We start from the raw sequence: 16,346 nt of genomic DNA, 5'->3' as shown, positions 1-16,346 counted from the left end.
CTCCACGAAGAACATTCCCATACCCGCGCAGAATGACTACAAGCTAAGGCTCATAGAAAAGACGGAACACTTCCTAAGAAGGATGCGGTGGAAAGCACATTTTTTCCTCCACCCTGAAACAAAAGGAACGCAAAAGAAAACTTACGGATTCAAATCTACCAAGAACCCACCCACAGTTGAGGAACTAAAGGATTTTGAGAACGACATGCTCAAAATGATACAATCAGTCAAATTCAAGCCAATCCGCAACCCACTCCTCACCAAGCTGAAAAATGACAAGGAGCGCATCAAGAAAGTAAACAACCTCATCATAGCTGCCGATAAAACCACAAACTTCTACAGAATGGACATACCAGAACACCACACCTTACTGGACAGAAGCATCACCAAATCATACAAAAAAGCGCAACCCAACACCTTACAGAACATCCACCTGGAAAATAAAAGGATCGCGGCTGAACTGGACATTGAGGACAGGGTGGACGCCACAGCCAACAAGGAAGCCTTCATCACATTGAAGGACCACAAACCCAACTTCGCAAATAACCCAACATGCCGACTAATAAACCCAACTAAATCTGAAATAGGAAAAATCAGCAAAATAATCCTGGACAGAGTCAACACAAAAATCAAGGACAAAACACCACTCAACCAATGGAGAAATACAGCAGCAGTAATCAAATGGTTCAACAACATCCAAGACAAACAACAGCACAACTTTATCTCCTTTGATATCGAGGAATTTTACCCTTCCATCACGCAAGACCTACTGACTCAAGCACTAGACTTCGCCTCAGACTACGACTCAATCACAGGCAACGAAAGAAACATCATCATCCACGCAAAAAACTCCATTCTCATCCACAACAGTACACCATGGCAAAAAAAGAACAATGCAACATTTGACGTCACTATGGGAAGTTTTGACGGAGCAGAAACGTGTGAACTCGTTGGGAGTTTCCTCCTCTCCCAGCTCGCTAGCCTCAATCTGAACCTTGGTATTTACCGTGATGACGGACTGGCAGTGTGTCGCGCCTCGCCAAGGAGCAGCGAGAATACCAAGAAGCGCATATGCCAAATTTTCAAAGAGAACGGCCTACGGATCACGATTGAAGCCAACAAGCAAACTGTCAACTTCCTTGACGTCACTTTCAACCTGAGAAATAACAGCTACCAACCATTCACGAAACCCAACACAACACTCCAATACGTGCACCATGACAGCAACCACCCACCCACCACCACGAAAAGAATACCTACCGGAATCAATAAAAAGCTATCGATGCTGTCATCTAGCAAAGCTGAATTTGACCAAGCAACCCCCCCGTACCAAAAAGCCCTTGATGAAAGCGGATACAATTTCACCCTCACCTATGAACCCACGCCAGGAAACCAGCCAAAAAAGAACAGAAAACGAAACGACATCATCTGGTACAACCCCCCATACAGCAAAAACGTCTCAACTAACATTGGACACAAATTCCTCAATCTGATTGACAAACACTTTCCCAAAGACAACACCCTAAGAAAAGTATTCAACAAGAACAACATTAAATTGAGCTACAGCTGCATGAACAATATACGACAAATCATCTCAAACCACAACAAAACAATTGCAAATGAGCCGTCGGCCCCCAGACAGAGCGACTCCAAAACCAACAAAGACTGTAACTGTCGAAAGAAACCTGATTGCCCTCTCAACGGGGGGTGCTTACAAACATCAGTTGTCTACCAATCTAAGGTAATACGCAAGGACATTAACACATCCGACACATATGTAGGATTAACCGAGGGAGAATTCAAAACCAGATGGAACAATCACAAGGCTTCTTTCAGGAACAAAAACTTGCGAAATACCACAGAACTCAGCAAACACATTTGGGACCTCAAAGACAATAATGTTGAATATTCAATAACATGGCAAATTCTTGCATCCAGCACACCTTACAATAGTGGTAATAAAAGATGCAACCTATGCTTGAAAGAGAAACTGTTTATTATTTACCGTCCAGACCTGTCATCCCTCAACAAGCGCAGCGAACTTGTAACAGCATGCCGCCATAGACGGAAACACCTCCTAGGTAACACATGAGCCAATCACCACGCCCCTAGGCCAGCCTGTACCCACCCACTCTGTGCCCTATATAAACCATGGTATGCGAATGCTCCCATTAAAATCTCCTGATGATTGAGGGTACCCTCCCTCATGAAACAGGCCTGTAGAGATGAAATAGTCTTGTGATTTTTTTTCCCACACATACATATATATATATATATATATATATATATATATATATACTCCTCTCTGAGCTGCCACCTTAACGTGGTAGAGGAGTTTGCGTGTCCCAATGATCCTAGGAGCTATGTTGTCCGGGGGATCCTATGCCCCCTGGTAGGGTCTCCCAAGGCAAACTGGTCCTAGGTGAGGGATCAGACAAAGAGCAGCTCGAAGACCTCTATGAAGAACACAAACAAGGAACCCAGATTTCCCTCGCCCGGACGCGGGTCACCGGGGCCCCCCTCTGGAGCCAGGCCCGGAGGTGGGGCACGATGGCGAGCGCCTGGTGGCCGGGCCTGTCCCCATGGGGCCCGGCCGGGCACAGCCCGAAGAGGCAACGTGGGTCCCCCCTCCAATGGGCTCACCACCCATAGCAGGGGCCATAGAGGTCGGGTGCAGTGTGAGCTGGGCGGCAGCCAAAGGCAGGGCACTTGGCGGTCCGATCCTCGGCTACATAAGCTAGCTCTTGGGACGTGGAACGTCACCTCGCTGGGGGGGAAAGAGCCTGAGCTAGTTAGTGAGGTGGAGAAGTTCCGGCTAGATATAGTCGGACTCACTTCGACGCACAGCAAGGGCTCTGGAACCAGTTCTCTTGAGAGGGGCTGGACTCTCTTCCACTCTGGCGTTGCCAGCAGTGAGAGGCGACGGGCTGGGGTGGCAATTCTTGTTGCACCCCGGCTCAAAGCCTGCACGTTGGAGTTCAACCCGGTGGACGAGAGGGTAGCCTCCCTCCGCCTTCGGGTGGGGGGACGGGTCCTGACTGTTGTTTGCGCTTACGCGCCAAACGGCAGCTCAGATTACCCACCCTTTTTGGATTCACTCGAGGGAGTACTGGAGAGTGCTCCCCCGGGTGATTCCCTCGTTCTACTGGGGGACTTCAACGCTCATGTTGGCAACGACAGTGAAACCTGGAGAGGCGTGATTGGGAAGAATGGCCGCCCGGATCTGAATCCGAGTGGTGTTTTGTTATTGGACTTTTGTGCTCGTTACGGATTGTCAATAACAAACACCATGTTCAAACATAAGGGTGTCCATATGTGCACTTGGCACCAGGACACCCTAGGCCGCAGTTCCATGATCGACTTTGTAGTTGTGTCATCGGATTTGCGGTCTCATGTTTTGGACACTCGGGTGAAGAGAGGGGCGGAGCTTTCTACCGATCACCACCTGGTGGTGAGTTGGCTGCGATGGTGGGGGAGGATGCCGGACAGACCTGGCAGGCCCAAACGCATTGTGAGGGTTTGCTGGGAACGTCTGGCAGAGTCTCCTGTCAGAGAGAGTTTCAATTCCCACCTCCGGAAGAACTTTGAACATGTCACGAGGGAGGCACTAGACATTGAGTCCGAGTGGACGATGTTCCGTGCCTCTATTGTCGAGGCGGCCGATTGGAGCTGTGGCCGCAAGGTGGTTGGTGCCTGTCGTGGCGGTAATCCTAGAACCCGCTGATGCCGTCAAGCTGAAGAAAGAGTCCTATCGGGCTCTTTTGGCTCATAGGACTCCGGAGGCAACAGACGAGTACCGACAGGCCAAGCGATGTGCGGCTTCGGCGGTCGCAGAGGCAAAAACTCGGACATGGGAGGAGTTCGGGGAAGCCATGGAAAACGACTTCCGGACGGCTTCGAAGCGATTCTGGACCACCATCCGCCGCCTCAGGAAGGGGAAGCAGTGCAATGTCAACACCGTGTATGGTGAGGATGGTGTTCTGCTGACCTCGACTGCGGATGTTGTGGATCGGTGGAGGGAATACTTCGAAGACCTCCTCAATCCTACCAGCACGTCTTCCTATGAGGAAGCAGGGCCTGGGGAATCTGTGGTGGACTCTCCTATTTCTGGGGCTGAGGTTGCCGAGGTAGTTAAAAAGCTCCTCGGTGGCAAGGCCCCGGGGGTGGATGAGATCCGCCCGGAGTTCCTTAAGGCTCTGGATGTTGTGGGGCTGCCTTGGTTGACAAGACTCTGCAACATCGCGTGGACATCAGGGGCAGTACCTCTGGATTGGCAGACCGGGGTGGTGGTTCCTCTCTTTAAGAAGGGGAACCGGAGGATGTGTTCTAACTATCGTGGGATCACACTCCTCAGCCTTCCCGGTAAGGTCTATTCAGGTGTACTGGAGAGGAGGCTACGCCAGATAGTCGAACCTCAGTTTCAGGAGGAACAGTGTGGTTTTCGTCCTGGTCGTGGAACTGTGGACCAGCTCTATACTCTCGGCAGGGTCCTTGAGGGTGCATGGGAGTTTGCTCAACCAGTCTACATGTGCTTTGTGGACTTGGAGAAGGCATTCGACCGTGTACCCCGGGAAGTCCTGTGGGGAGTGCTCAGAGAGTATGGGGTAACGGACTGTCTTATTGTGGCGGTTCGCTCCCTGTATAATCAGTGTCAGAGCTTGGTCCGCATTGCCGGCAGTAAGTCGGACCCGTTTCCAGTGAGGGTTGGACTCCGCCAGGGCTGCCCTTTGTCACCGATTCTGTTCATAACCTTTATGGACAGAATTTCTAGGCGCAGTCAAGGCGTTGAGGGTATCTGGTTTGGTGGCTGCAGGATTAGGTCTCTGCTTTTTGCAGATGATGTGGTCCTGATGGCTTCATCTGGCCAAGATCTTCAGCTCTCACTGGATCGGTTCGCAGCCGAGTGTGAAGCGACTGGGATGGGAATCAGCACCTCCAAATCTGAGTCCATGGTTCTCGCCCGGAAAAGGGTGGAGTGCCATCTCCGGGTTGGGGAGGAGATCTTGCCCCAAGTGGAGGAGTTCAAGTACCTCGGAGTCTTGTTCACGAGTGAGGGAAGAGTGGATCGTGAGATCGACAGGCGGATCGGTGCGGCGTCTTCAGTAATGCGAACACTGTATCGATCCGTTGTGGTGAAGAAGGAGCTGAGCCGGAAGGCAAAGCTCTCAATTTACCGGTCGATCTACGTTCCCATCCTCACCTATGGTCATGAGCTTTGGGTCATGACCGAAAGGACAAGATCACGGGTACAAGCGGCCGAAATGAGTTTCCTCCGCCGGGTGGCGGGGCTCTCCCTTAGAGATAGGGTGAGAAGCTCTGTCATCCGGGGGGAGCTCAAAGTAAAGCCGCTGCTCCTCCTCATCGAGAAGAGCCAGATGAGGTGGTTCGGGCATCTGGTCAGGATGCCACCCGAACGACTCCCTCGGGAGGTGTTTCGGGCACGTCCGACCGGTAGGAGGCCACGGGGAAGACCCAGGACACGTTGGGAAGACTATGTCTCCCGGCTGGCCTGGGAACGCCTCGGGATCCCCCGGGAGGAACTGGACGAAGTGGCTGGGGAGAGGGAAGTCTGGGCTTCCCTGCTTAAGCTGCTGCCCCCGCAACCCGACCTCGGATAAGCGGAGGAAGATGGATGGATGGATATATATATATATATATATATATATATTATGGTTGCAACAACTAATTGATTAAATTCGATTATAAAAATACTTGGCGATTAATTTGGTCATCGATTCCTTGGATCTATGCTATGCGCATGCGCAGAGGCAATTTTTTATTTTTATTTTATTTTTTTACAAACCTTTATTTATAAACTGCAACATGTACAAACAGCTGAGAAACAATAATCAAAATAAGTATGGTGCCAGTATGCTGGTTTTTTTTTTTTCAATAAAATACTGGAAAGGATAGAAATTTACTTTGTCTCTTTTATCCGATTATTAATCGATTAATCGAAGTAATAACCAACAGATTAATCGATTATCAAATTAATTGTTAGTTGCAGCTCTAATATATATACATATATATATATATATATATATATATATATATATATATATATATATATATATATATGTATACATATATACATATAACATTTTATATATATATATATATATATATATATATATATATATATATATATATATATATATATAATCGCTATAAAATGGCAGATCTGTTCATTCAAGTTGAATGGGAGAGATTGTTGCTCGTCATTTACTCAGTTTGGAACTTTTTTTTTTTTTTTTTTACTATTTATGTCTGTATTTTGTGCCATTTGATCTTTCTCAGTCTACTGTGTGAAACATTTAATGCAAATATTTTGTGTTAACCTTTGATCTGTTGCTTTTGAATCTGACCGGCAGGCTTCACAGCTCCACGATGAAAAAGAGGGCCACAAGAAGACAATGACGACGACGACGACGACGAGTCACTCTCATCGTCTGCTGAGGGGCACTCCTCACTGGACTGGGTCAGAAGTGTCCTCAGCAGCACTTCGGCCTGCAAGCAGCACACATTAAACCTAAACTGTTAATTGTTCCCATTCAGTGGAGGAAGTGTTAAATTAAACTCAGTCCGATAAGGCATTTCATTTTCTTTGGCCACGGCTGCTCGCACAGAGGTGCAGCAGCAGTTCGTGTATAATTAACACCAAGAGGAAATAACTTCAAATTCTCTCACTCGCTTAAACTAAAAGAAGATTATTTTGCACACTTTTGTTCCCGCCCTGCCTCTCAATCACACTTTTATTTTTTCTTCTTCCCCGCTCTTCTCATCCATGAGATTAGAGAGGCGCCCAAAGAATGCAATCACCCTGGCGTTAATGTGCAACACGTTTCACATATCTCCCCTCTTGGCCGAGTATTGAGACAAACTGCTCTCTTCTTCCTTCTCCAGTTACATGTTTTAATCTGAGGGTAGACAATTAAGAAGAGCTGTTCCAGGAGATGTGGAGTAGGGAGATAGATGTCACACACTGATTTCCTTTCTCTCCTTTTACCCCATATCAAATCTAGCCATCGACATTGTCTTTCTTTTCTCATCAAAGACTGCCTCTCAGCATCACATGTCCATTTGCAACTTTAAATGAGCACTAATATGGAGTGACATCAGGACAATGATCATGATGATTTTGACAGTGAAATGTAGTTATTAGAGGGGTTGATTGAAAAATGCACATGCCTTTATTTTTCCAGAGACAAAATACACAAAAAAGTACCAGTCAGAGTTTGAAGTGGGGTTTTCCCGAGACTCCCGGGGGAGGGGAGGGCGTGGTCACCATGACGTCACCAAATAATTTGCCTAATCTGCTATGATGATATTATTTTCTTTAAAAAATGTTTTTTCATTAGTGTTTTTTATAATTGACTCTTAGTTTTATCCTGCTTCTAAATGTGTTTCAACTACTGTGCAGCACTTTGTGAAACTTTTGTTTTCTAAAATGTGCTACATAAATAAAGTCGATTGGATTGAATAAAAAGGCTAAAAAATGTATACATTAATTTAAAAAAAACTCAGTTATTATTAACTAGTATTAACATATATTTTATATCGTTTTGCCATATTTTCAATTGTTGTTGCTTATTGTACAATGTACTTTGAGAATTTTTGAAGTGTCATTCTAGAGACTTTTAATGACTTTTTTAAATGAAAACTACAAGAAACTAATCTAATCTTCTTCTGGTGTTATTATATGATGTAGTCGTATTTCGAGACTCCTAACTCTTGTCCCTCGATGTCCCTGACGAAAGAGGCGAGCAACAGCAAGCATTACGTCATACTTGCTTCACGCTGCTCCAGTTGAACTTTCTCTTCTTAACTGCCGCCACTGTCTTCTTAATATTTGCAAATTTTGTAGATCACTGTCCACAGGTATATCTGGTTATGTCTACATCACAGACATGCTGACAACGTTCCAGACAATGGCGTGTGCCTTGTTACATCCGCGTTCGGCATCACTGTTTTTGGTGGTCGAGCTTTCAGTACATTGCTTGTCAATAGTGCACAAATAATAGGCTATATATATATATATATATATATATATATATATATATATATATACACACACACACACACACATATATATATATATATATATATATATATATATATATATATATATATATATATATATATATATATATATATATATATATATATATATATATATGTATATGTATATATATATATATATATATATATATATATATATATATATATATATATATATATGTATATATATATATACTGTATATTCAAACTGTAACAACCTGCTAGTGGTAATGTTTATTGTTCATGTCGTTTGGATATAATGTCAGTTGTTATCATGTTTGCAAACACACTGTTCGTGCCTGAAAGGTGATTGGTGGAGAATGAGGAAGTGTTGTGTGTCTGGGGATGTGCGGACTCACAGAGACGAAAGTGTGTACACGAGAGGTAACACCTGTTGGAATTGTGCCATTTGTTTTCATAAGATTAGTAATAAAAGTTCAAAAGTGTCGGACGTGGTGTAATTTCCTCCGGGGGGCTACAATATACAATATTACTTTAATTTGTTTTCAAGTTAAAAACAACTTATTTTCAAGGTGTGGCAGTACTAAAAATGCTGTGGCGGTCCGTCACATTCAATTATATTAAGGGGATACCCTGCTTAGTATTTTATGCTGCTGCACAAAAATACTATTTGGATCCTTGACCCAAATATCATTGTTTGTAAGTTTTTTTAATCAAAATTATTGTGGGGTGAGAGCTCTTGTAAACCTAAATCATTGTAAATGTCAATGAATGCAACTGTTAGCACTTGAATATTCAAAGAGCCTCTTGGTAAGGATGTGAGCTACATGTTTTCATTTTTCGGAGTGTCAGGGCTGTGCGCGAAGACGTATATAGAAATTTCTGTTTGCTCTCGTTTGTGGAAAGTAAGCACTAGTGGGACGACAGGAGACACAGAGGAAAAGGGGAGGAGTAAAGAGGAGAACATGGCGGAAGTGAATGAAGTGAGAGGAAGATATTCACTCAGCCTTTCCTTAATGCACTGGGACACAATGATGGAGACAGCAGTGCATCTCTTACTTCGGTTGGTTCATATTTTCAAGAGGCTCTAGAGTTTCCCTCTTTGCCTCTTCTCATTGTGTCCAAGACATTGAAGCAAGCAGTGACGTGCGGTGAGGTTCATGGCTGGTGAGGCATTGACTTCATCACAGTCAGATTTACAAACATATGAACCCTAAAGAGTATCTTATTCACCATTTGATTGGCAGCAGTTAACGGGTTATGTTTAAAAGCTCATACCAGCATTCTTCCCTGCTTGGCACTCAGCATCAAGGGTTGGAATTAGGGGTTAAATCACCAAAAATGATTCCCGGGCGCGGTGTCGCTGCTGCCCACTGCTCCCCTCACCTCCCAGGGGGTGATCAAGGGGATGGGTCAAATGCAGAGGACAAATTTCACCACACCTAGTGTGTGTGACAATTATTGCTACTTTAACTTAACTTTAACTTTACACATACAAACTGTAGCACACAAAAAAGCACATTTAATAAAAAAAACTTTATTATGGTCTTACCTTTACTTATAAATGAAGTCCATGCGCCGCTCCTTCTGAACAAAAGCATCGATAACTTGTTTATAGAAGTCTTCCTTATCTTTCTTCAGTTTTAAAAGTCTCTCTGTCTCGATGGAGATCTTCCTTTAATTATTACCTCCTGCTTCGATTGAAAGTCCAGTTTAGAAAACTGTTCTGCCCTCACTATATGTGTTGAGGTTATACAGCTTGGCAGACAGCTAACAACCAATCCAGGACGTTCTAATAAAGTTTCAAAGCAGATGAATCCATTTAGGCTCTTTATTGTTGTTGATCTTGCTTTGTCTTGCACTGGACTTTTATTTTTTATTTTTGTAAAACTGAAATACACACAATGACAATGTATAAGCTATATGATTCAATCAACACACTGAAATGTAATACACAATATGTAAACATCAGCTCCACACAAATACACAGCACCACCATCAAACAAACACTGCTGAGTGTTGAAACTATTTCTATGGTGGAAATACACGACCGGCAGCCATTTTAAGTCCTCAAACATCCATTAAATTAGTGCACAAAAATTGTTTTTCAATACACATCTTACTATCAAATTTAGCCACTTTCCACCTTCATATTGAGCCACATAAACAAGTAAAACAGTTTACTTACAGACGTATCTTTTCCAAGGCTTGTAAGAGGTAACACAACTGGTCTACTTCTTATTGTCTCATGAACTGAACTAACATCGTAAACCGGAAGTGCCCAAACTGATGACGCGCAGCACTTTCCCATCGCCACAAGGTGTCAGTAATAGTCCACAATCAAACCGGCATAACAAAAACTGTTTTATTTTAGATATGTAATCCTCCATGTTAAAAGTTCAGGCGAGAGGAAAAAATAAACGATCGCTGCTAACTGTTGCTGCTTGTTGTCACTTCTTCTGCAGGCGAGTCGTCGCAAGAATGATCTCTGGGATCACTACCGCCCTCTACCACCAGGAGGCGGGATTACTGCGAGCCTCACCCAGTGCGTCTAAGCAGCCGTTTTATGATTGCTCAGCACAAGAAATACATTACACACATACAGTTGTTGACAAAATACACTGTACATTATATACCTCAGCTAACTAAACTATGAAAATGTATAATATAATTCAAATAGCAATACGGTCTCACTGCACAGAAGGCCAGCAGTTAGCCGAGTCATTGCGCAATCCATGGCGAGGCTCAACTGGCTGGTGACTCACCGCAAGTCTCTTCTCAGTAATTGAACGGCAAATGTGACAATTCAGCGATTTCGAATAAAAATAATCTAAAACTGGTGAAGTTAAATGGAAAATAACTTTATAGTATAATCACTGGATACATATAACAATTTAATTTTTTTCTTTTTCTTTTTACATTTTTTTTTCTTTCCATGATGGCACGTGAGGCCCCGCCTCACCTGCCTCCCCTGACTGCACGTCACTGGAAGCAAGAGCTTTATGGCACAAAAACCACAGTGACATAGCGTCTACAAAATACACAGTCAATTTTTGCATATAATTAACAGTCTCAAAGTGAATATTAATAGCAATGTTCCATAGTGTTTATCTTTCTTTGGATAAGAAACCATTTTTAGTCACAGTTTGATAACACATACGATGAGGAAAAATGTATAATGAAACATAATTAAAATGTGATAGTCAAAAATGCAATAATTGTCCACAGTTGAAATGTAGAATTCCCAACTGTTTAAATTAATGACCTGTACAGAGCATTTAAGCATGCATGATTGGAATAAAGTCAAAAAAGTGTTGGCAACCATTTCCTCCCTTGAATCTGGACCAGCTGACAGCTTCACTTTAAGCGGAGATACCAAATTTACAAAAAGCAAATGCTTCGCCGATGAATATGCCGCAGGAGATGAAAGAAAGCAAGCAAAGGGTGTAATTTGCCATTAGCACATGGGTCAGGGTTTCCCTTTCGTCTGGGTCAATGTGTGGAGCAATCTGATGAGGAGCTTGGCATCAAACACCAGACACAAAGAGGCATCCCTAACGACAGCCCTCATCACTAAACACTCAAATAAATAAGCTTAAAAAAACACACGCGCAAAAAAGGCCATTTCAAAAGATGAAGTAGAAGTCGTTCTACTGCTGCGATAATACATGTCTGTGTTTACCTTGCTTTTTTGTAAGAGTGTCAGCCCACTTGTGTGTGCACTGCTAATGTGTGTGACTCCAACGCTACCTGGTGGCTGTATGTTGCATGACGCTCCACAAGCAGCGGCGTGAACAGCTCGACCAAGCGCTCAGTGCTGAGGACACGGCTCTCCTTGAGCAGAAGGGCATGCTTGAACCAGCGATCCCACAGCTGAGCTGCATCAGGAGGGAGTCTGTGGTGAGTGTAGGCGGGATGGTCAGATATTTGACAGACACAAAAACATGCTTTCTTAAGAGAATAAACAGAGGACGACGATGCCTAATTTTTTTTTTAAAGATACTTTATTCCATATACATTTTAAAATAATGCATCATTTACCATTTAAATTTAATTTATATTTAACCACAGATGGCAATAGAAAAAAGGTCAAAAGTACCAAATGCACCTTTTACAGAAATAGGAGGGCAATTTGAAGCCGTTCCTAGATTGAAAATATAACAGGAAAGGTCTTAGCAAAATCAATAGGTTACTGAAGCAAAACATGGATTTGGCTCAGAGTATAGGGTAACCACTCATTATCTAAAAAGGACTGAAAGTCGCAGATAGGGCATTTTAATTTACTCGTGACATTCACTCACGCGTTACACGCAGGGAGTGGCACAAAAAAAATGACCTTTACATTTGTGGAAAAGGGGGACTATATTGCATGGTGGGCACACATGTAGGTCAAACAAAAATGTACACTCAGAAAAATGCTACACGCTTAAGTGGTCACTCCCTGTCTCACCTAAGCTGTCCAATATTAGAAATGAAATCAAGAGCTTTACTTATCTATTTTGGTATACAAAACAAACACACACGCAACATTAATCTAATCACAAGTTTACACAAAACATCCCAAACATTTATTGTACTTGCCTCCCGAAGGTTTTGTACGGAGCCCCTAAAGCAGGGGTATCCAAAGTGCGGCCTGGGGGCCATTTGTGGCCCGCAGCGCAATTTTTATTGGCCCGCGACACATTCTATAGACAAACTCAACAGGTCCCAAATTACAACAAAAAACAATGAAAAATTCAACGGGACCAAATCCCCCAAAAATGGGACCTGAAAACCAAAATGGCCGACAACTTGAGCGTCTTACTGTATAAGGTCTTTGATGATTTCCGTGTCCTGTCATGATGGAAAAAGTGTACACATTTCTTGTGAGACATGCTATGTTTTTGAGTGTACTAAAGCCCTCAAAAGCGTTTAAGTTGGCGGTATAATAGCAGTATTAGTAAATATAAGCTTACTTTAGAGCACAGTTAACATAAATACAAATAAAATCATTATTAAAATAATCATGAATTATTTTATTGCTTTGTTATCTCTAACACAAAGCTAAGATGTAGAAGCGTTTTTAAAATGTTGCATATGTTCACCTACATTGTTTTGGTTTGAGTATTTTTCATGTACAAAATGTATACAAGTGGCCCTCGCATCCTTCAATTTGTCTCTATGTGGCCCTCGCTGGAAAATGTTTGGACACCTCTGCCCTAAAGGGACATGGGGTAAAATATTTTTTGAGAAATATTTTCCCCCATGTCACTTTAGGGGCTCTGTAGTTTTGACTGACAGGAACACAAACAGGTATAAAACTAGCCAATACAAACTGAAACCTATTGAGATTGGGATATTTTTCACAATCTAAAAAACAAGGTCTGTTAATATGAGGGAAAACACAAATATCAAGTTCAAACACCAGTCAGTTTTCAGGACCCTTACCTGATAGTAATATGCTCAGCTGTGGGCTGGTGTGCACTCACTAGCTCCTGTGTTAACAGGCAGCCCTTCGTTGTGCTCCATGACAACCCCTGAAGCTCATGAAGCACCACTGCACCACATGCTTCAAGGTCTTCCTCATTCAAACCCAGTCCGCTGTCACAAAGGCTGTTCAGTATAGAGAGCAGTCAGTCATTGCCATGGAGCCCTGTACCACAGTCAGGGCGTACATGGAGTAAACCAGACAGTTTACACAATTCACGCACGCACGCACGCACGCACGCACACACGCACACGCACACACGCACACACACACACACACACACACACAATACACTCTTCATTGGTACACATGTTATCACAATCACACATAATCGTAGCTTGTGACACAAGACAGGTAATTGGGTGGAAAAGTTGATACAAACGCAATGTGGGAATATGTGTTGTATAGACAACTTTAAACGCTTTACAGTGCATCTAATCCATACACTGTCTAACAACTCAAGACTGGTAGAACTAGTAGGAGGATAATATAGTTTTCTCAACATGCCCATTCATAATGTATCAGTTCATATTTCACTCAGATAGACTAAGTATTAGGTGATCTGCTTGGAAGACCTTTACCTGATAATGCGAATTAGATGTCTTTCATCAAATGAAGAACCTCCATAAACCCTTGTTTGTTCACCATGGATTCGACATTCAATGGAGTCTAGCAGTTTAAAGAGTCCTTCCAGGGAAAGTCTGAAAAAAAAAAAATAGATCAAAACAAATATGTTGATTATATTTTTTTTAGTAAATAATGTATAATAACGCAACATAATAATAATAATAATAATACTATAAGTATTGCTACGGTACAACGTGTCAAAATTTTACATTTTGTAGTTTGATTACTTTGTGTTATGTCATATAACAATGAAAAATAAATGTTTAATAGTTTGAGATTTACACTTTAAATCTGGTTCTCAGGTCAGCTGCAAAATGAAGAGATGAATGCCAAATGCTTGTGGATAAGTGGATCTATCTATTTTTTGAGCATTAAGCACTGGGTGGCACTCTTTGGCTTTTCCCAAAAAACCCAAGCTGAGAGACCCAGAACATACACCAAAAATAATTGATGACAATCTGTAATAGGCTCTTAGGTTAAGGGGTGAGTTACCAATTGCACCTTCTTTTTTCAGGTTGCTTCCCAGTAACATCCTGATTAAGGTAGCAGCTCAAAATATATGCAACATTCTCTAGTGTGCAATATTTCCATGATATAAGCCCTATTTAGCGCATCATCAGCGTGAGCCTTGAAATAGTCATCTTCTCTTTTCACTTTATCAACTGTGCTCTTCAGAATGAGTCCTTTTGAGAGTTACAGAGTGAGTGACTGAGTGAGTTGAGATTTTCCACAGACCTCTTGCCGTCATTGTATTGTTGACAGCTCAAGTGTCAAGGTCTTCAACCTCACTTTCATGCTGCACTTTACTCGTATCCCAACATTACCAGGAGCATATTTTTAACTCGGCAGAAGAGGTTGGGCTTTATGGGGCGATACTGCTCGCAGTGTATGGCGCAGACTCTGAAGTGACAAAAGGCCTTGCTGCTAAGTGATTGTTATCATGGAGAACCTCACTGTGTACACTTAAAAAATACATAACAAGTAATGATTCCATTGCAATATTAGCAAACAGTTTACAGAGTTGTGTGAAAATCGGTATACATTAAAAATATGTAGCACCATCATGTTATTTTTAGACTAGACCAAAATGTGTTCAAGCAAAAGCATAATGCAGTTCACAGACTAAATTTTACAGAGCAGTTTGACCATTATGCTTCTAGAAGAAACCTGAAAGATATATCAGACATATACCCTCACTCACCCCAGCAATGCAGGAGAAAAATATAATAGGATAATCTAATGAATTGCCCAGGCTTGTTTTTTCCTGACTGCCAGTTGAATAGAGGGAGCGATATAAACTCTAACCTCAGAGAACAAGAAAGAAAAGAAGGCGAGGACGGAGACTGGATGCTCTCGGAGCTTTACATCAAAGCTTCTGGTTTTCTCCTCATACACACAAGCCCTTGGTGTTAACAATGAAAGCTGTGGCCCCCACCGTTGTCGCCCCTGCATTGGCAAACTGTGGCACGTTATAAACAGACCACACAGAAACAGTCAAATAAAAATGATACGCTTTCAAAAAAGGCATGTACAGTAACGGTGTGCCAAATGTTAAACACACAATAAATGAAATCAATAAAACAAGGCTCACTGACAACATGCGAAGGAAAGATAGGAATAAAAAAAAGACGATTTGGTTTAAGAGGTGTCCAAACTGAAAGCCGCACACTTTAAAAAAAATAAATAAATACAATTAAAAAAAAAGGTACAAGGGCCATTCATATATATTTAGTTTTCAAAGCGAAATACAATATTTACATTTGACAAAAAAATATTACGGGTGAATGATAAATATTAGACAGAAAATTATCGGGCTGATATAAGGAATGATGACAACTTAACGATAAACCCAATAACATAATAATAGCGCCGATAACTGAGTTAAAACAAATGCTCCAATGAGGTGAGATTACCCATGCTGTAGGTGGGTTGAACAAATCAAATGCTCCTTTTCTCCTGCTTTCCCTGAGCTCATTGGTCTCAGCGAAACCTGGCTCAAACCAGATTAATTTCTCCCACTTAACGAGGCATTTCCTCCTAACTATACGAATGCATATGTTGCCTGTCCCCTTAAAAGGGGTGGAGGGGTCACACTAATATACAAAACCCAAAACCAGTGAAGTTGGCACGTTGTGTAAATCGTAAATAAAAACAGAATACAATGATTTGCAAATCCTTTTCAACCTATATTCAATTGAATACAAAATAATTAAAGTTCGAACTAGAAAACTTT

General features: G+C 42.3%; 1 protein-coding gene across 2 annotated transcripts in view; it reads right to left on the bottom strand.

Moving 5' to 3' along the window:
- kiz (kizuna centrosomal protein) overlaps window positions 1-16,346 on the bottom strand; it is a 65,961-nt gene that overhangs the window by 35,089 nt on the left and 14,526 nt on the right. For both annotated transcript variants that reach the window (XM_061968582.2, XM_061968583.2), the window contains 4 exons: window positions 14,068-14,187; window positions 13,447-13,611; window positions 11,770-11,914; window positions 6,339-6,507 (listed from right to left, as the gene is read on the bottom strand). In XM_061968582.2, the coding sequence (XP_061824566.2) occupies window positions 6,339-6,507; window positions 11,770-11,914; window positions 13,447-13,611; window positions 14,068-14,187 (599 nt within the window). The remainder of the gene's footprint in view (window positions 1-6,338; window positions 6,508-11,769; window positions 11,915-13,446; window positions 13,612-14,067; window positions 14,188-16,346) is intronic.

Source organism: Nerophis lumbriciformis, linkage group LG08 (genome assembly GCF_033978685.3).
Source record: "Nerophis lumbriciformis linkage group LG08, RoL_Nlum_v2.1, whole genome shotgun sequence".
Taxonomy (NCBI): domain Eukaryota; kingdom Metazoa; phylum Chordata; class Actinopteri; order Syngnathiformes; family Syngnathidae; genus Nerophis; species Nerophis lumbriciformis.
This window is presented reverse-complemented; position numbering and strand designations above follow the sequence as displayed.